The sequence below is a fragment of the Saccoglossus kowalevskii genome, chromosome 19 (assembly GCF_978046115.1).
Source record: "Saccoglossus kowalevskii chromosome 19, keSacKowa6.1, whole genome shotgun sequence".
Classification (NCBI taxonomy): Eukaryota; Metazoa; Hemichordata; class Enteropneusta; family Harrimaniidae; genus Saccoglossus; species Saccoglossus kowalevskii.
Window position 1 is genome coordinate 29331001 of NC_140659.1, and position 19853 is coordinate 29350853.

A 19853-nucleotide genomic window follows, 5' to 3' on the forward strand; every position below is an offset into this window, starting at 1 on the left:
ATTGGGTGATGCAATGCGATAAATTAGTGAATATGCTATAAATAAAAATGATTCCCTGTTTTAGATAAGTCTGATTTGTTCCCAGTGAATGTTGGTGGTACAAGTTCTGCTAGAGGAGTCTATTTAGTGATTGTGGTATGCGATCCATAGTTACACAGAAATAATATCAATGTAAACACTTCATAGATAGCACTAAAGACTTCCGTAGTGATGACCTGTGATTCAGTTTCATGCTGGACATATCAGGGTATCTGTAATATCAGAGTAATTATACATACCCAGAGAAATACTGTCCCAAGATGAAAAAGTTGAGCCTTCCATGTTCTACGAATTTTTCCATATCCTTACTATACAATTCAATTTATCCTCTTATTTCCTACTCTGTTGTCATGGTTTCATTAAGAAGATGTGATTATTTTTCTTGTCTGGCCTTTTCTGCCCGTTTGCTTTTTCATGATGACTTATAGGTTAACATTGGTTGTTTTTCTTTATCATACATCTCTGCGGTGCCTTTGTACTTATGGGGAAGATTTGATACCCTATATTCACTAGTGAAAAGTACCAGGATTCTCGCACGATATTTGTTCGTAATTATGTCACTATATCATTACATCATTATCTATATAATTAAATATTCATGAAGAACAAACAAATGAGTAAACAAAAACTAAAATATAGACAGTTGTATTTATAAATGTTGCGGTACTGAAGCCTTCAGGCCATAAACATGTTCAAGATTCACGACAAATTACCGAAAAGTTGCAGCTACATGTGAGTAATATACCCCGGTAGTTGAGGTACGTGCACTTCTCCACATTTCATCTATTTCACATGCCTAACTACATCAGTTCTATTTTAACGTATATTGATTAGTCAGTCATATGATTCTCTATTTTTAATTAATTTTCGTTATTGTGTTTAAAAGGCTGTACATTTGTACAGGAATGGAAGAATTTACCGGGGGTACTATAAATTAGTATTGCTTAATGTTCATCAAACAGGTACCAGCAAATAGCTACAATTAACAAAAAAAAAAGGTACGTAGCACAAAGTCTAATATTGGTTTCTCGTTGATGCAGAAACCCTAAATGCCTCAAACATGTATGCTGTAAATTTTACCCTGCAGTGTATTTGGTGTGGATTCATTCCATCTTTGTTTTACTGGAACAGGAAGGAAATAATTTGACCAACTTTACTCAATAATCTGTTGTGGTTTCAGTTCCCTCAGCTGTTATCAGTTGTCTTATTACCAAGTATGTGTGTGGCATGGGAATTTGGGCACCATGGCGACAGCAAGATCTTTTAGCCATTCAGTCTGGCAAGACTCATTCATTTAATTAGCTGAGTCCTTTCACATCTTTGCTGCAAAATGTTGTTTTCAACTTTTCTAACTTTGCACTGAAATATTTTTAAGATGATTATCAGGGAAATAACTAAATACTGAATATGCCAAATAATTACTCTTTCAAAGCAACTTTAAAATAAAATTCATCACTCATTTTCATTTCTAGTTTCATTTTTTAAATGCTATATAATAATAATAATCTTTATTACCACCGTAAAGAAAATTTGACATTTCATTTTTGGTTTACACACATAATAAAGTTTTATCACAACAAAATATGTTCAAATAATAAAATGTCTAATACATATGCTATCGACATAAAATCTAAAATTAAAAATGTACCGTAGATAATAATAAACATTTAATCTGCAAGAGATTTTCTTTTTTCCAATGCTGTTTGTATGTAGTGTATTACACCAAGTATACATTGCTTGTTTGTGATGTTCATAATGTATATGAACCTTTGTTTACTGCTGACTGAATATATATATTGTTCAATATAGGTGGCTTAAAAAAACGCAATGTTACTATACACAAGAAAGCTTTTTTGGCAGACATCTAAGTAATCTTGCAAGTTTAAACCAATGTAATATTAAACAAACTTTAGTTCCTATATGTGCCAATAAATGTATGGATATATAGAATAACTGTCATACTTGGTGTGTAAGTATACAATGAGGGACACATTGACCATTGGCAATAAATTTATTTTCTTATCTTAAACCCATGATTTAATAGATAACAGCTGGTTACAGATTCAGCTGCTCATGTGGAAAGTTCATGTATCTATAGCAGGCTGGTAGTAAGGAGGTCTAGGCTCATAAGAGAATAACTCAAATTACACTTAACTTTCAAAGCTAGCATAGATTTATTGGTGTTTTATAGATGAATGTTGTACAGGCCAAGAGTTCTGTAATGATTCTGCATACTTAGGAAGGGCGTGTTGTTCTTTGCGATTCAGAACATATTTACTAGTATTTTGAGTCGTCTTAGGTGCTGATAGTTTTAACTGGAACTGTGTTTTTCATCAAGTTTTTGTTAATCTATGTACTAATGAGCCAAATCTACTTGCATTATTTAAATGAGAAAACATACATGGTGATATGTTATGTAATAGCATTCAGATTGGTAGAAAACAAATTTTTTATTGACCAACAAAATCATTTTTCAGCTGTTTCAGTGATGAAAGGCTTGTGATATTTTAAAGGGAGCAAATCATCAATTATTTTCTGGATTTCATGAGTATTCAGGCCTCTTATTCATCGCATCGACCTTCCCTGAGTGTTGGTTGATACTCCCACTGTACTGTCTTTGTGCATACTTTCAGGTATCCTTGTAATAACCTCATATTATTATTATTAATATTATTGGATTGGACATGAAAAGTTCATACTAAAGGAATTTCCTAATTTTCATCAGTATTTGTATTAGTTTTTGTTTAAATTGAAATGTGTATACATTTCCTCTTTCCGAGATCCGCTCAAAATTTATTCAGTTGTGTAAAGATACTGCAATTTTTGTAACTTGTAACCATTTGAAGTTTGAATACAGGTTGATTAAAAATCATTATGACAGTTACATTTATGTATAAATCAACCGAATATCAACTGTATATAAATGTAGGCATTTTAACAGATACTGAGCAGTATGTATAAAAACTGCTTAAATTTTTCTGATTTCAAATTTTGTCATAGTAAAAATTTAACTGGGATCCTACAGGCGTAAAGTTGCAGTAACTTTCATGATTTGTGCTCACAACTGACATTAGGTTTGTAAATTTGAGCAGCAATAGACAACTTGCCAGTTACTGTATGGAATGGATGGCAGCGACTGTTACCGTATACAAGAACAACCAGGCTGTTTTTTTCAACATGCCTCTTCAGAATTGATTCTGAGTTTAAGGTACTTCACAAACACTTGGAATGTTTTAATTGGGGCTGCATTTATGATGGCACACCAGCTTTTAAATACTTGCCTGTGTGCTAAGACTTAGTTAAATGCACTGCTAAATGACCCTGATCCCTCTATATACTAAGGGTAGACAGTTTGAATCTCTATGTTTACGTAATGTTAACTCAAAGCCTTCTGGGTGATATTTTCTGTATCTGTTCTATAACACAAGTTTCTCTATGCAAAGTGAACTTATGTGGATGTTATTAGATAGTGGTTACCCCGGGGTCATGTTTTGGTCGGATTTTCAAGTGTTTTATTCCTTCTAGTGTCTGCGTATCATCAGATATCCTATGTCTAGACAGGATTTGGGAGAACAGTTGTTCATAAATCCATTCATCTGTTCATTTGTCATTCTAGTATTGCATATTGTTGTGTTTATTTATTAATTAGAAATTGTATACGTATTTCTAACTTCCATAACTTTATACGGTGATATATATTACAAAACTCGCATGTGAAATATTGCTTCAACATGGCTACAAAAATCTTTCCATTTTCACCCCTTTTTATGCAGTTTTTCTCCAAACTAATATTTTGTACTGGGAATGAAATTAAAAATGTGCAACATCTACATTAAGTATCCTTATTTTTTGGGGGGAGGGGTGCTCAGTGGCTCAGGAGAAGTGTAACTAGATAATTTGGTATGTGTGCAGTTTAAGTCTTGAATGCAGTACATGTTTACATTGATTTATTAAATATACATGTATTTACCCTGCCATATGTTCAGTGTTATTTTCGCTTTCATACAATTGATAATATGATTATGTATTACAGTTTGATTGCAAGTACTGGTACTTCAATGTTATTTTTACCACACAATTGAGTTTCAATTGAAATAGACTAAAACTACTCTTAGCTAAACAAACAACGAATAAAAAAAAAAAAACTTCTCATCTTTTTCAAAATATTTAAATAATTTTAATGAATTTTCATTCTTTTTTATCGGAAAGTGTGGTTTATAGTTGTCAATGACAATTTGTTTTTAAATGCATCAATTTCTGTGGTTACAGCTGAATAAACACATTATAGTGGATACAGGAGAAATTTGTATGCAAATCAATTGATTCATAAGCCCTGCTCTAAAGTAGCATTGTTGAGGTCAGGGGATAACTATGTGAAATACATGTATGTATATGAGGCATGAGTATCTATGAATTGCGGAAAATTTTCGAGGATTTGCTCCCTTTAAAATATAACAAGCCTTTCATCACTGAAATGTTGAAATATACCTAGATGTTTGTTTGGATATCTTTGTTTATTTAGACTTTATTTTATTGTCATCCAGAGTTTATAGGTAAGAAAAGTTGCAATGAAGTTTTCCTGATATGTCAATGACATAGTCCCTGTTTGTTTTATAGAAGCAAGATATGTAACTGATGTGTGATGTATGTGTGTAGTTTTAACATAATTGGTCCAGCACATATGAGATAAGGCTCTGCAGAATTGCATTTGTTTAAGCAAGATGACTGTGAGTCAGCCATTTTGGATTTGATGGTGACAAAAATGCACATGTCTAATGTACATGTGAACTTAAAAATATGTGATGTTGATACATTTTTGGCCTTAAAATGGCCGCCATTCAGCCATCTTGAATAGGATCATGAAACAGATGCATGTGTATATAATGTATGTGATATAATGTATGTGATATAATGTAAGTGATATAATGTATGTGATATAATGTATGTGATATAATGTATGTGATATAATGTATGTGATATAATGTATGTGATATAATGTAAGTGATATAATGTAAGTGATCTAATGTAAGTGATGTAATGTATGTGATGTAATGTATGTGATATAATGTATGTGATATAATGTATGTGATATAATGTATGTGTGAAGTTTGAACTTAATTGGTCTAAGCATACATGAGATACGGCTGATATGGATGGACGCTCAGTCGCACAACCACATGAATGCATGCAATCCATAAGCACCAATTTTTTTGACTTTGCAGATTGGGAACAGAAAAGATTATATAATAGAACTAGAAAACTTGTACTTCTTAAAATTATTCGTTACTGCATTCCTGATAAAACACTGTATAAAAAATTGAAAATTCTTCCCAGTTCCTTTAATATTTTTTTGATCATGTTCCAAAAACCATTGTACTACATTATTAATTAGTGATTATAGAGTGTGGTATGCAGAATTTGGAGTTTGGTCTAATCCTGGAATTTATTCATGTGATATGTAATTCTTATCGGTAAACTTCTTATGAAACTAAAACACATTGCTATCATTGTCTTACCAGACTTGCTCTATTGAGTATTCACATAAACTTAGCTGACAGCATAAAGCGGTCGCTGTCAGTGTTCCCTTATGTTGTACAAATCTGGAAATCTTCAATGTTTTGGTTATTTTATCTGTTACATGATCCTTGGCGAAGGCAATCATGGTGCATTTGGCTTGTCATGTTTGGGATTTGGAGATTTTTTAAAAGGATTACTGTATCAAAATAAAAATAAACACTGTCAAATTATGCCAGCCATGGGGACTGTTTTAAAGTAAAGCAGACACTTAGGTAGATGCTGAGTTGTTGTACGTGTTCCTCTACAGGTTTTAGATTGGATTGGAATACTTTCTCCGTCCAGATAAACTGATTATCAGTAGAATATTTTCACCATATTTCCTTGGCTTTTACAACATGGATTTATTTTTTTGTTGATAAAAAAATATAACTTTTTGTGCAAAACACAGCCTAATACTAATGAAAATGGTGGCTTTTTAGCCATTTACCATTGGTTCGTAAGAGAACCGCTCATTACCACCCAGCTGGTTTCCTGTGTCTCCCACGGTGTGCATGGCTTTACTGTACTGGCTGTACTGTCAAGACAATTACTGTACCATAAGACCATTATCATACAAACAGGAGGTCATTCACACATTTAAAAAGGGAACATCATATTGTAACATTTTGTTGGCTTACATATGCTGAAAAATCGTCTTTATTATCAGACGTGTACTTATTTTTGTCTTGTGTACTTTTTGATGAATATACAAATGTAATATAATTTTTAATAAAAAAACTTACAATGGATTCCTATGGAAATTATTCAAAAATGATTGCAATTGTTCAGACAGCTTCTCTCCAAAAAATCATCTTGAACTAAAAAAAAAAATAAAAGCAAAAATTTTGGATAAATATTACGATGAATGCCTCCAAACGACCTTAATATGGGAAATTGGGATGGGCTGTGAACAGCACCCTCTATAGTTGAAAGTTAGAAATTGTTCAGTTGCTTCCCCACTGAACTGTTTTGTAGACAGTACTTTTGGCTCCTGTGTGGGGAGTGCTCAATGGAAGTCATTGTGGTTAGCCAGTCTGCCTGTATGTATGTCTGTTACACCATTATCTCAATCAGATTTCAATGAAATTTACATACCTGATTAATTTTCTGGTAAAAATCTTTGCATATTAATTACACAATTTGCATAATAATTCATAATTTTTAGACTTTCTACTGATATCTCAAGTTCTAATCACATTTCAATAAAAATTGCTATGTGGATGCTCTTTAACATTGTGCAGACCTGTTTTATGTTAAAATCTTTGCATATTAATTACCCAATTTGCATAATAATTCATAATTTTTAGTCTTTCTACTGATATCTCAAGTTCTAATCACATTTCAATAAAAATTGCTATGTGGATGCTCTTTAACATTGTGCAGACCTGTTTTATGTTAAAATCTTTGCATATTAATTACCCAATTTGCATAATAATTCATAATTTTTAGACTTTCTACTGATATCTCAAGTTCTAATCACATTTCAATAAAAGTTGCTATGTGGATGCTCTTTAACATTTGCAGACCTGTTTTATGTTAAAATCTTTGCATATTAATTACCCAATTTGCATAATAATTCATAATTTTTAGACTTTCTACTGATATCTCAAGTTCTAATCACATTTCAATAAAAATTGCTATGTGGATGCTCTTTAACATTGTGCAGACCTGTTTTATGTTAAAATCTTTGCATATTAATTACCCAATTTGCATAATAATTCATAATTTTTAGACTTTCTACTGATATCTCAAGTTCTAATCACATTTCAATAAAAATTGCTATGTGGATGCTCTTTAACATTGTGCAGACCTGTTTTATGTTAAAATCTGTGCATATTAATTACCCAATTTGCATAATAATTCATAATTTTTAGACTTTCTACTGATATCTCAAGTTCTAATCACATTTCAATAAAAATTGCTATATGGATGCTCTTTAACATTGTGCAGACCTGTTTTATGTTAAAATCTGTGCATATTAATTACCCAATTTGCATAATAATTCATAATTTTTAGACTTTCTACTGATATCTCAAGTTCTAAACACATTTCAATAAAAATTGCTATGTGGATGATCTTTAACATTGTGCAGACCTGTTTTATGTTAAAATCTTTGCATATTAATTACCCAATTTGCATAATAATTCATAATTTTTAGTCTTTCTACTGATATCTCAAGTTCTAATCACATTTCAATAAAAATTGCTATGTGGATGCTCTTTAACATTGTGCAGACCTGTTTTATGTTAAAATCTTTGCATATTAATTACCCAATTTGCATAATAATTCATAATTTTTAGACTTTCTACTGATATCTCAAGTTCTAATCACATTTCAATAAAAATTGCTATGTGGATGCTCTTTAACATTGTGCAGACCTGTTTTATGTTAAAATCTGTGCATATTAATTACCCAATTTGCATAATAATTCATAATTTTTAGACTTTCTACTGATGTCTCAAGTTCTAATCACATTTCAATAAAAATTGCTATGTGGATGCTCTTTAACATTGTGCAGACCTGTTTTATGTTAAAATCTGTGCATATTAATTACCCAATTTGCATAATAATTCATAATTTTTAGACTTTCCACTGATATCTCAAGTTCTAATCACATTTCAATAAAAATTGCTATGTGGATGCTCTTTAACATTGTGCAGACCTGTTTTATGTTAAAATCTGTGCATATTAATTACCCAATTTGCATAATAATTCATAATTTTTAGACTTTCTACTGATATCTCAAGTTCTAATCACATTTCAATAAAAATTGCTACGTGGATGCTCTTTAACATTGTGCAGACCTGTTTTATGTTAAAATCTGTGCATATTAATTACCCAATTTGCATAATAATTCATAATTTTTAGACTTTCTACTGATATCTCAAGTTCTAATCACATTTCAATAAAAATTGCTATGTGGATGCTCTTTAACATTGTGCAGACCTGTTTTATGTTAAAATCTGTGCATATTAATTACCCAATTTGCATAATAATTCATAATTTTTAGACTTTCTACTGATATCTCAAGTTCTAATCACATTTCAATAAAAATTGCTATGTGGATGCTCTTTAACATTGTGCAGACCTGTTTTATGTTAAAGTATGTGCATATTAATTACCTGATTTGCAAAATAAATAGTTTTAAGATTTCCCTCCAATATCTCAAGTACTAATCATCTTATTTCAATGAATCTTGGTACATAAAGACAATGCAAAGACATAATTATTTTTGGGTTTAAATACAACCATAATAATTACCTGATTTGCATTATTGGCTTTCCACCAATTTTATTTTAAGAATCAATCATCACATCTGGAACAATACACAAACCTGATTAGTTTGGGGTTGAAATACTTGCATAATAATTATCTAATTTGCATAATAATTAATAAATTTTCTACCTAAATCTCAAAAAGCAATTATTGCGATTCAATAAGATTTAGCATATAAGTTTCATGGGGACAATGCTAAAAATTATTTTAAGCTTGAAATTCAAGCATACTAATTGCCTAGTTTGCCTAATTTGTACATATCATTGAAATTTGGTACATACAGTAGATGCTCTGGGGTAATCCAGAGACATGATTAGTTTAATGTTGAAACCCATGCATATCAATTATCTAATTATTGCTAGCCAATTTCTGGTATCTCAAAAAATCAGATTTAAATTGAACTTGTGCTGGAGACGCTCTTGAATAAATTAGACTTAAAACCACAGATGTACTATAAATTTATTTTCTGTTAGTATTATAAACTTCAATCCTGTGGATCACATTGTTTTTATGTTGTGCATCTCAAATAACAGTCAAACTCTTGTTTGAAAGGCTAATCTTTGTATTGATTGTTAATTCCTCCAATACTCTCAGCACACATGAGTTCTTTCTAAGCTTTCTTTGATTAATTTACTGTATTAATGTACACAGTAATCTTAGTGTATGAATGATTGCTTTCTGACACTGCATCAGTGATGTTGTTGATCTGAACTTCAGGAGTATTGGTGAATAATAACTTTAAAACTTTAAAACTATCAGGCTTCTACTGAGGGAGATTTGAAATTAAATCTTAATGTCTCAACCAATGAACTGTTGTTGTAAACCATATATATACTGTAAATGTTAACCATATTCTGAAATTTATAATTTGGTATGTATATGTTACTTGTGGAAAAAATAAAATGATATTTTGTTTACATATTTTTTTGTGTATTTTGATATATTTCAGAATAGCAGTGCTTGGCAATCTGATCCATGTAACTTCTGCACTTGTGTCAATGATATTGTTGTATGTTATAGAGTACAATGCAAAGCTGTATCCTGCCAGTTTAATAAGGTAAGTCACTTCTACTCCCATAGAATACAATGCAAAGCTATCTCCTGCCAGTTTAATAAGGTAAGTCACTTCTACTCCCATAGAATACAATGCAAAGCTATCTCCTGCCAGTTTAATAAGGTAAGTCACTTCTACTCCCATAGAGTACAATGCAAAGCTATCTCCTGCCAGTTTAATAAGGTAAGTCTCTTCTACTCCCATAGAATACAATGCAAAGCTATCTCCTGCCAGTTTAATAAGGTAAGTCTCTTCTACTCCCATAGAATACAATGCAAAGCTATCTCCTGCCAGTTTAATAAGGTAAGTCACTTCTACTCCCATAGAGTACAATGCAAAGCTATCTCCTGCCAGTTTAATAAGGTAAGTCACTTCTACTCCCATAGAGTACAATGCAAAGCTATCTCCTGCCAGTTTAATAAGGTAAGTCTCTTCTACTCCCATAGAATACAATGCAAAGCTATCTCCTGCCAGTTTAATAAAGTAAGTCTTTTCTACTCCCATAGAATACAATGCAAAGCTATCTTCTGCCAGTTTAATAAGGTAAGTCACTTCTACTCCCACACAGTACAATGCAAAGCTATCTCCTGCCAGTTAAACAATGTAAGTCACTTCTACTCCCATAGAATACAATGCAAAGCTATCTCCTGCCAGTTTAATAAGGTAAGTCTCTTCTACTCCCATAGAATACAATGCAAAGCTATCTCCTGCCAGTTTAATAAGGTAAGTCTCTTCTACTCCCATAGAATACAATGCAAAGCTATCTCCTGCCAGTTTAATAAGGTAAGTCACTTCTACTCCCATAGAATACAATGCAAAGCTATCTCCTGCCAGTTTAATAAGGTAAGTCACTTCTACTCCCACAGAGTACAATGCAAAGCTATCTCCTGCCAGTTAAACAATGTAAGTCACTTCTACTCCCATAGAATACAATGCAAAGCTATCTCCTGCCAGTTTAATAAGGTAAGTCTCTTCTACTCCCATAGAGTACAGTGCAAAGCTATCTCCTGCCAGTTAAACAATGTAAGTCACTTCTACTCCCATAGAATACAATGCAAAGCTATCTCCTGCCAGTTTAATAAGGTAAGTCTCTTCTACTCCCATAGAGTACAGTGCAAAGCTATCTCCTGCCAGTTTAATAAGGTAAGTCACTTCTACTCCCATAGAATACAATGCAAAGCTATCTCCTGCCAGTTTAATAAGGTAAGTCTCTTCTAATCCCATAGAGTACAGTGCAAAGCTATCTCCTGCCAGTTAAACAATGTAAGTCACTTCTACTCCCATAGAATACAATGCAAAGCTATCTCCTGCCAGTTTAATAAGGTAAGTCTCTTCTACTCCCATAGAGTACAGTGCAAAGCTATCTCCTGCCAGTTTAATAAGGTAAGTCACTTCTACTCCCATAGAATACGATGCAAAGCTATCTCCTGCCAGTTTAATAAGGTAAGTCACTTCTACTCCCATAGAATACAATGCAAATCTATCTCCTGCCAGTTTAATAATGTAAGTCACTTCTACTCCCATAGAATACAATGCAAAGCTATCTCCTGCCAGTTTAATAAGGTAAGTCACTTCTACTCCCATAGAATACAATGCAAAGCTATCTTCTGCCAGTTTAATAAGGTAAGTCACTTCTACTCCCACAGAGTACAATGCAAAGCTATCTCCTGCCAGTTTAATAAGGTAAGTCACTTCTACTCCCGTAGAATACAATGCAAAGCTATCTTCTGCCAGTTTAATAAGGTAAGTCACTTCTACTCTCACAGAGTACAATGCAAAGCTATCCCCTGCCAGTTTAATAAGGTAAGTCACTTCTACTCCCACAGAGTACAATGCAAAGCTATCTCCTGCCAGTTTAATAAGGTAAGTCACTTCTACTCCCACAGAGTACAATGCAAAGCTATCTCCTGCCAGTTTAATAAGGTAAGTCACTTCTACTCCCACAGAGTACAATGCAAAGCTATCTCCTGCCAGTTTAATAAGGTAAGTCACTTCTACTCCCATAGAATACAATGCAAAGCTATCTTCTGCCAGTTTAATAAGGTAAGTCACTTCTACTCCCACAGAGTACAATGCAAAGCTATCTCCTGCCAGTTTAATAAGGTAAGTCACTTCTACTCCCATAGAATACAATGCAAAGCTATCTTCTGTCAGTTTAATAAGGTAATTTGCTATCTCCTGCCAGTTTAATAAGGTAAGTCACTTCTACTCCCATAGAATACAATGCAAAGCTATCTCCTGCCAGTTTAAAAAGGTAAGTCACTTCTACTCCCATAGAGTACAATGCAAAACTATCTCCTGCCAGTTAAACAATGTAAGTCACTTCTACTCCCATAGAGTACAATGCAAAACTATCTCCTGCCAGTTTAATACGGTAAGCCACTTTTACTAAGATTTATCCTGCCAGTTAATTCCATATGGTGAGTAACTTGTACTCCCATAGACTACAATGCCAAGCCCTCGTCTCCTGCCAGTTTAATAAGGTAAAAGTACAGTTGCAATTATGTCAAACACTATCTTTATTTATTTATTTATTTATTTATTTATTTTTTATTAGACACATAAAATCCTTAGGAAAGGATAAAAAGGGTCTTACAGAAAGAAATTAAAAAAAAACTACAATCTAAAAAAGAAAACAAAAAATAAAAACTTTTCTGAAAAAAATAAAACAAATCAAAAACAATAAAGATAATTTGCAGCCAATGGTGAATACAGAATATAGAATGAACACAAATGAATGAATGTAGCCTAATACACTGATAGTCGTTGCTGTTTTGTTCCATAGCTGTTTTTTTAAGAAGACAGCTAAGGCTGGTGCTAGAGTATGGTTTGCCATAATCAAAATGAATTTATTCTGACTATTTTCCTTATCAAAATTTGGAACTTTATTTTGTGCAGTCAGGAATAATTTGTCCCTATAGTGACAGTAAGCTGGACATTTCATTACAAAATGTTGCTCTCATCCTACTAGAGTTTTACACCCATAGAATACAATGTTGTGGCTCAACTCGCTCATATACATATACAATGTTGACAGGCAATGTTCTGTTTATTGGAAGTATTGTAATCTTATTGTAGTTTTTTTAGGATAATGTCGCACATAATAATTTAATAACTCAGAGTATTAACTTTCCTTATTGTACAGAATAAACAATTCCAGATAATAATATACTTCAAATTGTAGTTCACCGATGTGATAACTGCTGCTGTAATCAGTTTATTCTCTTACAGGGTGAAAGTCTTCAAATTTTACCGAATGAGTGTTGTCCGCAGTGTGAGTCAAACAAGGGATCATGTGAATATAATTCAGATACTATAATTGGGGTAAGTAAATTGAGAATTTTTAGCTCTGCTGTTGACTTTGTCAAGCGGTGCTTATCATATGAGTGATTGTCCGTTGTCCATCGTCATTTTCTTGATAACAACCACTGATTGCTTTGATACTTTGTGTATATGTACCTTGGGCAGACCTCTCTCAGATTTGTTCATTTTATGATGATATATTCAATTCTCTGATTTTGATTAATATTTTTGTCATTTTTGGTAATACTGGGTAATATCTTTTCATTTTTGGTAATAAATTATATTTTTGACTTTATGTTGGAAACAGCAAGTCTCATTGCTTTGATACTATACATATAGGTACCTCACATGAACTGATTTCAGATATGTTAATTTTGTGATGATATCAATTCTGTAAGTGAAATATGCATTGCTAGCAGCAGAGATATCTCAGTCGAGAGGCTGCTTGTTATTTGAATTTTAGTGTGTATTCTGGAGATTATGAGTTTGATTCTCACAGCATCAAATCTGTCTTGGTTGGTGGATATGTGACACAGTTACATTAGATCTAGTTACTTGTCTCTGTTATGTTTATCTTTGCACATTTCTGTTCATTAAAAATACACACAAATTGACATCAGATCTTGCCAATAGCAAAATAACTTTTCACTGAATCGACCACATCTTAGTATTTTGTTACATCACACGATATGAAACTTAATTACCATGTAACCCAAAACAACCTTTTGATCTGTTAAATATGTTTTCCATCAATATGTTTGGAGAAACTGCATGGTGGCATTCTCACTGTTGCTTTGATAACAGAAGTTATGATTTGTTATCAGGTTCTCTTTCTTAATCAATGGGGCGTCCCATGCAATAGGACTCCCTTGAGCCAACAAAATAATAAGCACAAATTTAGCTGTGGTTTCCATAGCGCAAAATGCATTTTAAATTTACTTTTATTAGCATAATAGTTACACATGTAACACAATTTCACACTATATTTCAGTACTAAATCATCCCATCTTTGCCAGCCATGGTTCATTAATTCGGCTGTCGCCACACCTTTATAGCTTCCCATTATTCCCATTGTAAATCTGGATTCACTGTCAATGAAGTCAAACTGAATGGCGTATGCTTTGATGGTTTCCATGGCAAAACAACCACAAAGTCAAGTTACCATTGTAAAACGATCATGTGTTTTTGTCTGTAAAGCTATGAGACGACACAGTTCATTGGTTGAAATTTAAATTGATGCGAGTTTTTGTTACTGGAATGCTGATTGATGGATTCAGCTTATTGTCATGCCAAATCTAATCATTCAGTTTAACTGAAATCAAATACAGCTTTTTGTAACACAAGCTTGCACAGCTTCAACGAAACAGAGCGATTCAGATGATGTAAATCATGTAACTTTTGACATGTCACATGACTTAATTTACATATGTCAGTTATGATCACATGACCTAATTTACAGATTTAAATTACATGACATTGAGCTTACTAAACATCAGTGTGTAAACTATAATTTTTATTAACTATTCTTTTATAATTTATTTTCTTCTCAGCATAACACAGAAAGCAATCCTTCAAAGTGTGAAAAATGTTTTTGTTTTAATGGGATTTTAGACTGTCAAAATGAGAGTTGTCCTCAGCTGCGATGTACAGCAGGACAAGCTAATCATCACACCCAGGAAGATTGCTGTCCAAAATGTATATCTGTTGGTAGTAAGTATTGTCAAACAGCAATAACATTTGTTTTAATTTTGTTGAATTATTTATAATAGAATTGACAATAATAAACGCAAATCATCAAATTAAATATTTGGACTGAGATGTCATTGAGAGAAAGGGAGTCACATGACTTGTTTTTGACCCCAAAATAGTGTTGTATTCTTTTTCGTTATTCGGTCCATGGTGTCTTTTTGCTATTTGGTCATTGTGGCAAAAAAGCTAGTTGTTTTTTGCTTAGCAGCCATTTGCATCTAAGGTCTGTTCAAATCTTTTTTTTCAAGTGATCGTTGATTAACTGTAACCTATTTAATTATTCACAAGTTTCAACCAAACAGTTTATTTTAGATTTCTATGAAGTTTATTTGACATGCCTTGACAATTGACAAAATATATTAAAAAAAGGATTATTTTGAAAAATTCCATGTTTGGTTTTATAGGACCTTGTAACTATGGTGGCACAAGTTACACTGATGGAAGTGAATGGAGTCCTGTCTCGTGTACAAGATGTCGGTGTAAGGATGGTAGCGTGCAGTGTTTTGTAGCGGACTGTCCACCACTAATTTGCAATCAGGTAGGATACTGCAAAATACGTTATAATAGTGAATTAGGAAAAATATTGATGTAGTAAATGCTCTACTCTGGTTCTTTCACCTAATCTCAGATATATCCACTGACAAAAAATTACCGGTAGCTGTTAACCAGTATGTGCAGAATACATTATTAGTGATTTGTGTGTAATTTGAATGTGATTACAGATTTCTGTATTCGCAAATGGTCACCGCGATTTTATCGGGAGCAAAAAACCACAACACTTGTTTTTTTCCCACAAATAGCGTTCCATTCTTTTCAGTAACCCTTGTATGTGAAACAGGCACTGAGATGACTGGAGAGAAAGAATCTATTTGAGTGACAAAAATAATTTTTTGGCTTACACTCTCATTGAATTCTAGGCAGCTATTTAGAAAGTTTATTGACCACATTTTTGATATTTGCTCTCTCAGTAACACATGCTCCTACGTAAATTACATACTTGGTATTTTTATGGTCTAAATAAGTCATTTTATATAATTCAGTATACGTCTCTGCTGGAGATGCACTTCTAATAGAGCAAATATCTCGTTCTGTCGATGTCTCGATATCTCAGTAGTTTTCAGGTATCTCTTGTGCATTGTATCATCAAGTCTCGTGAAAAAGTATATTTGTATGTATGTGTGAATTATGTTGTGTTCTAGTCTCATACCTTGTATGTTGTCTATACGTATTTATGCATTGAACCTATAGCAGGTACAAATATTGGAATAAGGTGAACAAATTTCATAAATGATCTGGATCTAGTGATGCATGTTGGTGTCTTTAATAGTAGTCGTACTTATCTAAAGGACATACTAAGTAATATAATATAATATAAATAACTGTTATTTTTTTCAAAAGCATGAACAAGTGGTTGTAAAACCTGAAAAATGTTGTCCAGAATGTGTCGGACCATCATGTTCAGATGGTGGACAAACATATGAGGTTAGTATTATGGGATGGGAGTAAATGACTGGTGTACTAATCTCATGCTTGATAAATGACGGAGATTGTACCATAAACAGTGTAACATGTACTTTAATTTGTATGCTTATTTATAGGTTTCACACCAGTATGTTTTTTTCCTGGCTTCACTTTAATTCACATATTGATTCTTTTCTAAAACAGCCTTTTTTTGAGCGGGGACTTTATGCATGTATTTTAAACTATTTTAGTAAGAATGATACCAAACTTTATATTTGGAGTAGAATTCCTGTAATCATTAGAATGGATGCCGTGAGTAGCAGCTGGTTTTGTTACCAGTAGCTATATGGTTGATTGGTTGCTGGATTTTGTGTATGATTTTCAAAAAGGCATCTCTTGTTGACTTCTCAATGTAATAATAATAATATAATAATAATTACTTTATTGTTATCGTATCTTCTTAGGGACTTTGATTATAAAATACAATAAAGTAATAGCAATGAAAAAAAAAATTAAATGAGATTAAAAGAGTATAAAACAAAGTTATTAATAAAATATAATAAATGAAAGTAAATGTTTTTATTCATTTTGAGGCAGCTGGTGGTACTTTTTTAAATTTGTTCTCTCGGATTTTAAAACAATCATGTATGTACTTAGCAATTTGAGGAGCTAATTTTTTACTACCATTGTTTAGTATTGCAACTATTTTTTTCTTTGTCGGGAAGTTTTGTTGGTAGCAGCAAATTTTTGAGAAGCTCATTTCTTTCTTTTTATAGAGACCGCATTTAAGAAGGAAGTGCTCTTCATTTTCTATTTCATTTAATTGACAAAACTGACATTTTCTTTTGAAATATCATATCTATATGTCATAATGTCATATGTATATCTCAAATTAGTTTGATTGTATGATGCCATCTACTGAGAGGTTTATTGCCATTTTGTGTGAGCAACTAGATCTTTGGATAATACCACTGTTTTGTTTCCTTCAGTATTACTCTCAGTTCATGTCTTCTCATTCCTGAAAGGTTCTCCATGTCACGGATGATACCAATGATTTAAATGGGCATGTTTTTTTTGTGGAATAAAGAAAATAAACCAAAGCTCAGTTTTGTAACTTTTATAAACAGGCGGATAATCTAGCAAGCAATCAGGTAACCTTGGTTGTAGGAAGCAAAGTGTGCTTTGTGTGAAAACATGTGCATTTTGTGTGTCTATGTTTTTCATCAGTATATTTAATTACCATTTCCAGCATGTGCTGGTGGTGTTGTTACCTCAGAACTGAGTGTTTGTTTACATATAGTATTACTTAACTGTCACAGTGGTATTTTGTCTGTAAGTACTGTAATCCCTCTGTTAATGCAATTATGAAGAAACATTTATTTGTTGTTGAATTAAATTGTTAGAGAAAAATTAAATTGGTTGAATTATCAGTTGTCTGTTCCATGTCTATTATACTAGACAATGCATTGACCCATTTTTTTCCCAATATATATATTTTATTGGAATTTTTATATGAATAAATTTCGCTGATATTATAATTTTTCAGATAAAGTCACTTTAATAGTTTGATTTGGTGCAGTTTGCCCCTCCCCACATGAAAAATTATACAAATTGTGGGTTCTACATTTTTCCCAGCATGTGCATTACATGTTATTTTTATACCCTTTTAACCCTTTGAACACAATTGTCAACTTTTGTCACCATCTACAAAAATTAATATTAGTACTTGTACAAAAAGTAAAAGAAATATCTGAACTTAGTCAAAAAATTATGATGAAATTTAGTGAAATTTTTACCTACTTGCACTTGTAGGGTTAAAGCGAGGGAGTCGTCAACTGCTATAGTCGTCAGATGGCCATAGCATGTCATTGTTTACAAACAAGCGTCTGCGCATGAGCCTTTGCGTTTTTAGCGTGTGTTGTTATTGTCACTTGGGACCGTCCCGCTTTAAAATGTACAAATATAATGTCCAGTCTATATTTTGTTCAACAAACAGGATATTATTTTTTAATTGAAATAATGCTAATAAGTTGTGCACTCATAACGTTACGATCATTTCCTCTCCACCACCTAAACGATCTATCATGCAGACACTGTTTTAAATAATTATTGCTATGTTCCAGCACTAATCCACTGTTCAGTATTGTTATGAATGTGCAACATCTACTATTAAATAAAGAACTTTTTTCAGTCACATCAACCTCAGTGTATTGCATGGAAAATTACTTTGTTTTTATAGCTTCCATATTGTTTTCTTTTCACAGGATGGTAGTCAGTGGAAAAGGGATCCGTGCACTCATTGTAAATGTAAAGGTGGAGATATTGAATGTACAGTGGAACATTGTCAAGATGGGATAGCTTGCAAGTCTGTATGTACATCTTTTGATTCATCCTATACCATCAACTATATCTAAGTCTGCATACTTTGAAACAATAACCCATGTTACTGTGAAATACTTTATTTTCGCTAGGAATTAATTTTCGTTATTTTCGCTAAAGGAATGATTCAGTGAAAATAAAATCCAGTGCATATACCTTTTTTCCTATATTTTACATTCAACTAATTACAGTAATTTATTAAATTAATTTATTACAGTAATTATCAATTCCCTGATTTTTCCAAGGCCTTTTTTAAAACTGTTTTAGTATGTTTTTGTTTATGTATTTAGGAATTGTTATTTAGTTATAGATTGGACTATGTTCTATTCAAAATGAATAATGTCAATAAAGTTAAAGTTTGACTTGTCAACAATCAGTGAAAATAAATTCTATACAAAACACCCTAAAAAGTCTTTTCAGCGAAAAGTAAGTCCGGCTAAAATGAAGCATTTTACAGTACATGAATTATATTTTGTTAAATGGCAGTTGATATCCATGTTTTTGCTGGAAATTGATTTTATTTGTAGCTCGTTTAGCTAGTTAGAGGAGGAACAACTCTGGATGCTGTCGTTGAATGAGGATAATAACAATTGTGTCATGTGCTGTTCCAAACTTTAGTGTATTGGGAGAAACCATACTAGCCAATATTCTATGTCTGATTATATTTGTGTAATATAGATTGTATTGGATTGGTAACTTCATTTGATTCTAATTATAGGGCCAACAATGGATAACCAGATCTGATTCATGCTGCGCTGAATGTCTCTCAACCCAAGGTACGAGTCATAACTAAAAGCTACCAGTATTTTCTTTGATTAGTTAGTCAATGTGCTATTATATATTGACAAGGAACTTGTTTTTAGGTATATATATTTTTAGGTGTGACTCTGAAATTACTTTGCATTTCAGTTCCACAGTTTTTTTCGAAAATCCTTTTTGTAAATTTATTTCAATCTTGGTTATTGTGTACAGTGCACATGAGTGAGAACTTCCCAATCCTGTGACCTCATTGTTTCCCAGAATGCAATGTGCTTTT

General features: G+C 32.4%; 1 protein-coding gene across 1 annotated transcript in view; it reads left to right on the forward strand.

The window, feature by feature from the left end:
* The first annotated feature begins 4760 nt into the window (after positions 1 to 4760).
* Positions 4761 to 19853, forward strand: part of LOC100377483 (extracellular matrix organizing protein FRAS1-like) — an 88523-nt gene continuing 73430 nt past the window's right edge. Inside the window, exons 1-8 of the mRNA XM_085493787.1 lie at positions 4761 to 4766; positions 9821 to 9928; positions 13157 to 13249; positions 14779 to 14938; positions 15382 to 15515; positions 16376 to 16459; positions 18703 to 18807; positions 19536 to 19593. Of these exons, the coding sequence (XP_085349913.1) occupies positions 4761 to 4766; positions 9821 to 9928; positions 13157 to 13249; positions 14779 to 14938; positions 15382 to 15515; positions 16376 to 16459; positions 18703 to 18807; positions 19536 to 19593 (748 nt within the window). The remainder of the gene's footprint in view (positions 4767 to 9820; positions 9929 to 13156; positions 13250 to 14778; positions 14939 to 15381; positions 15516 to 16375; positions 16460 to 18702; positions 18808 to 19535; positions 19594 to 19853) is intronic.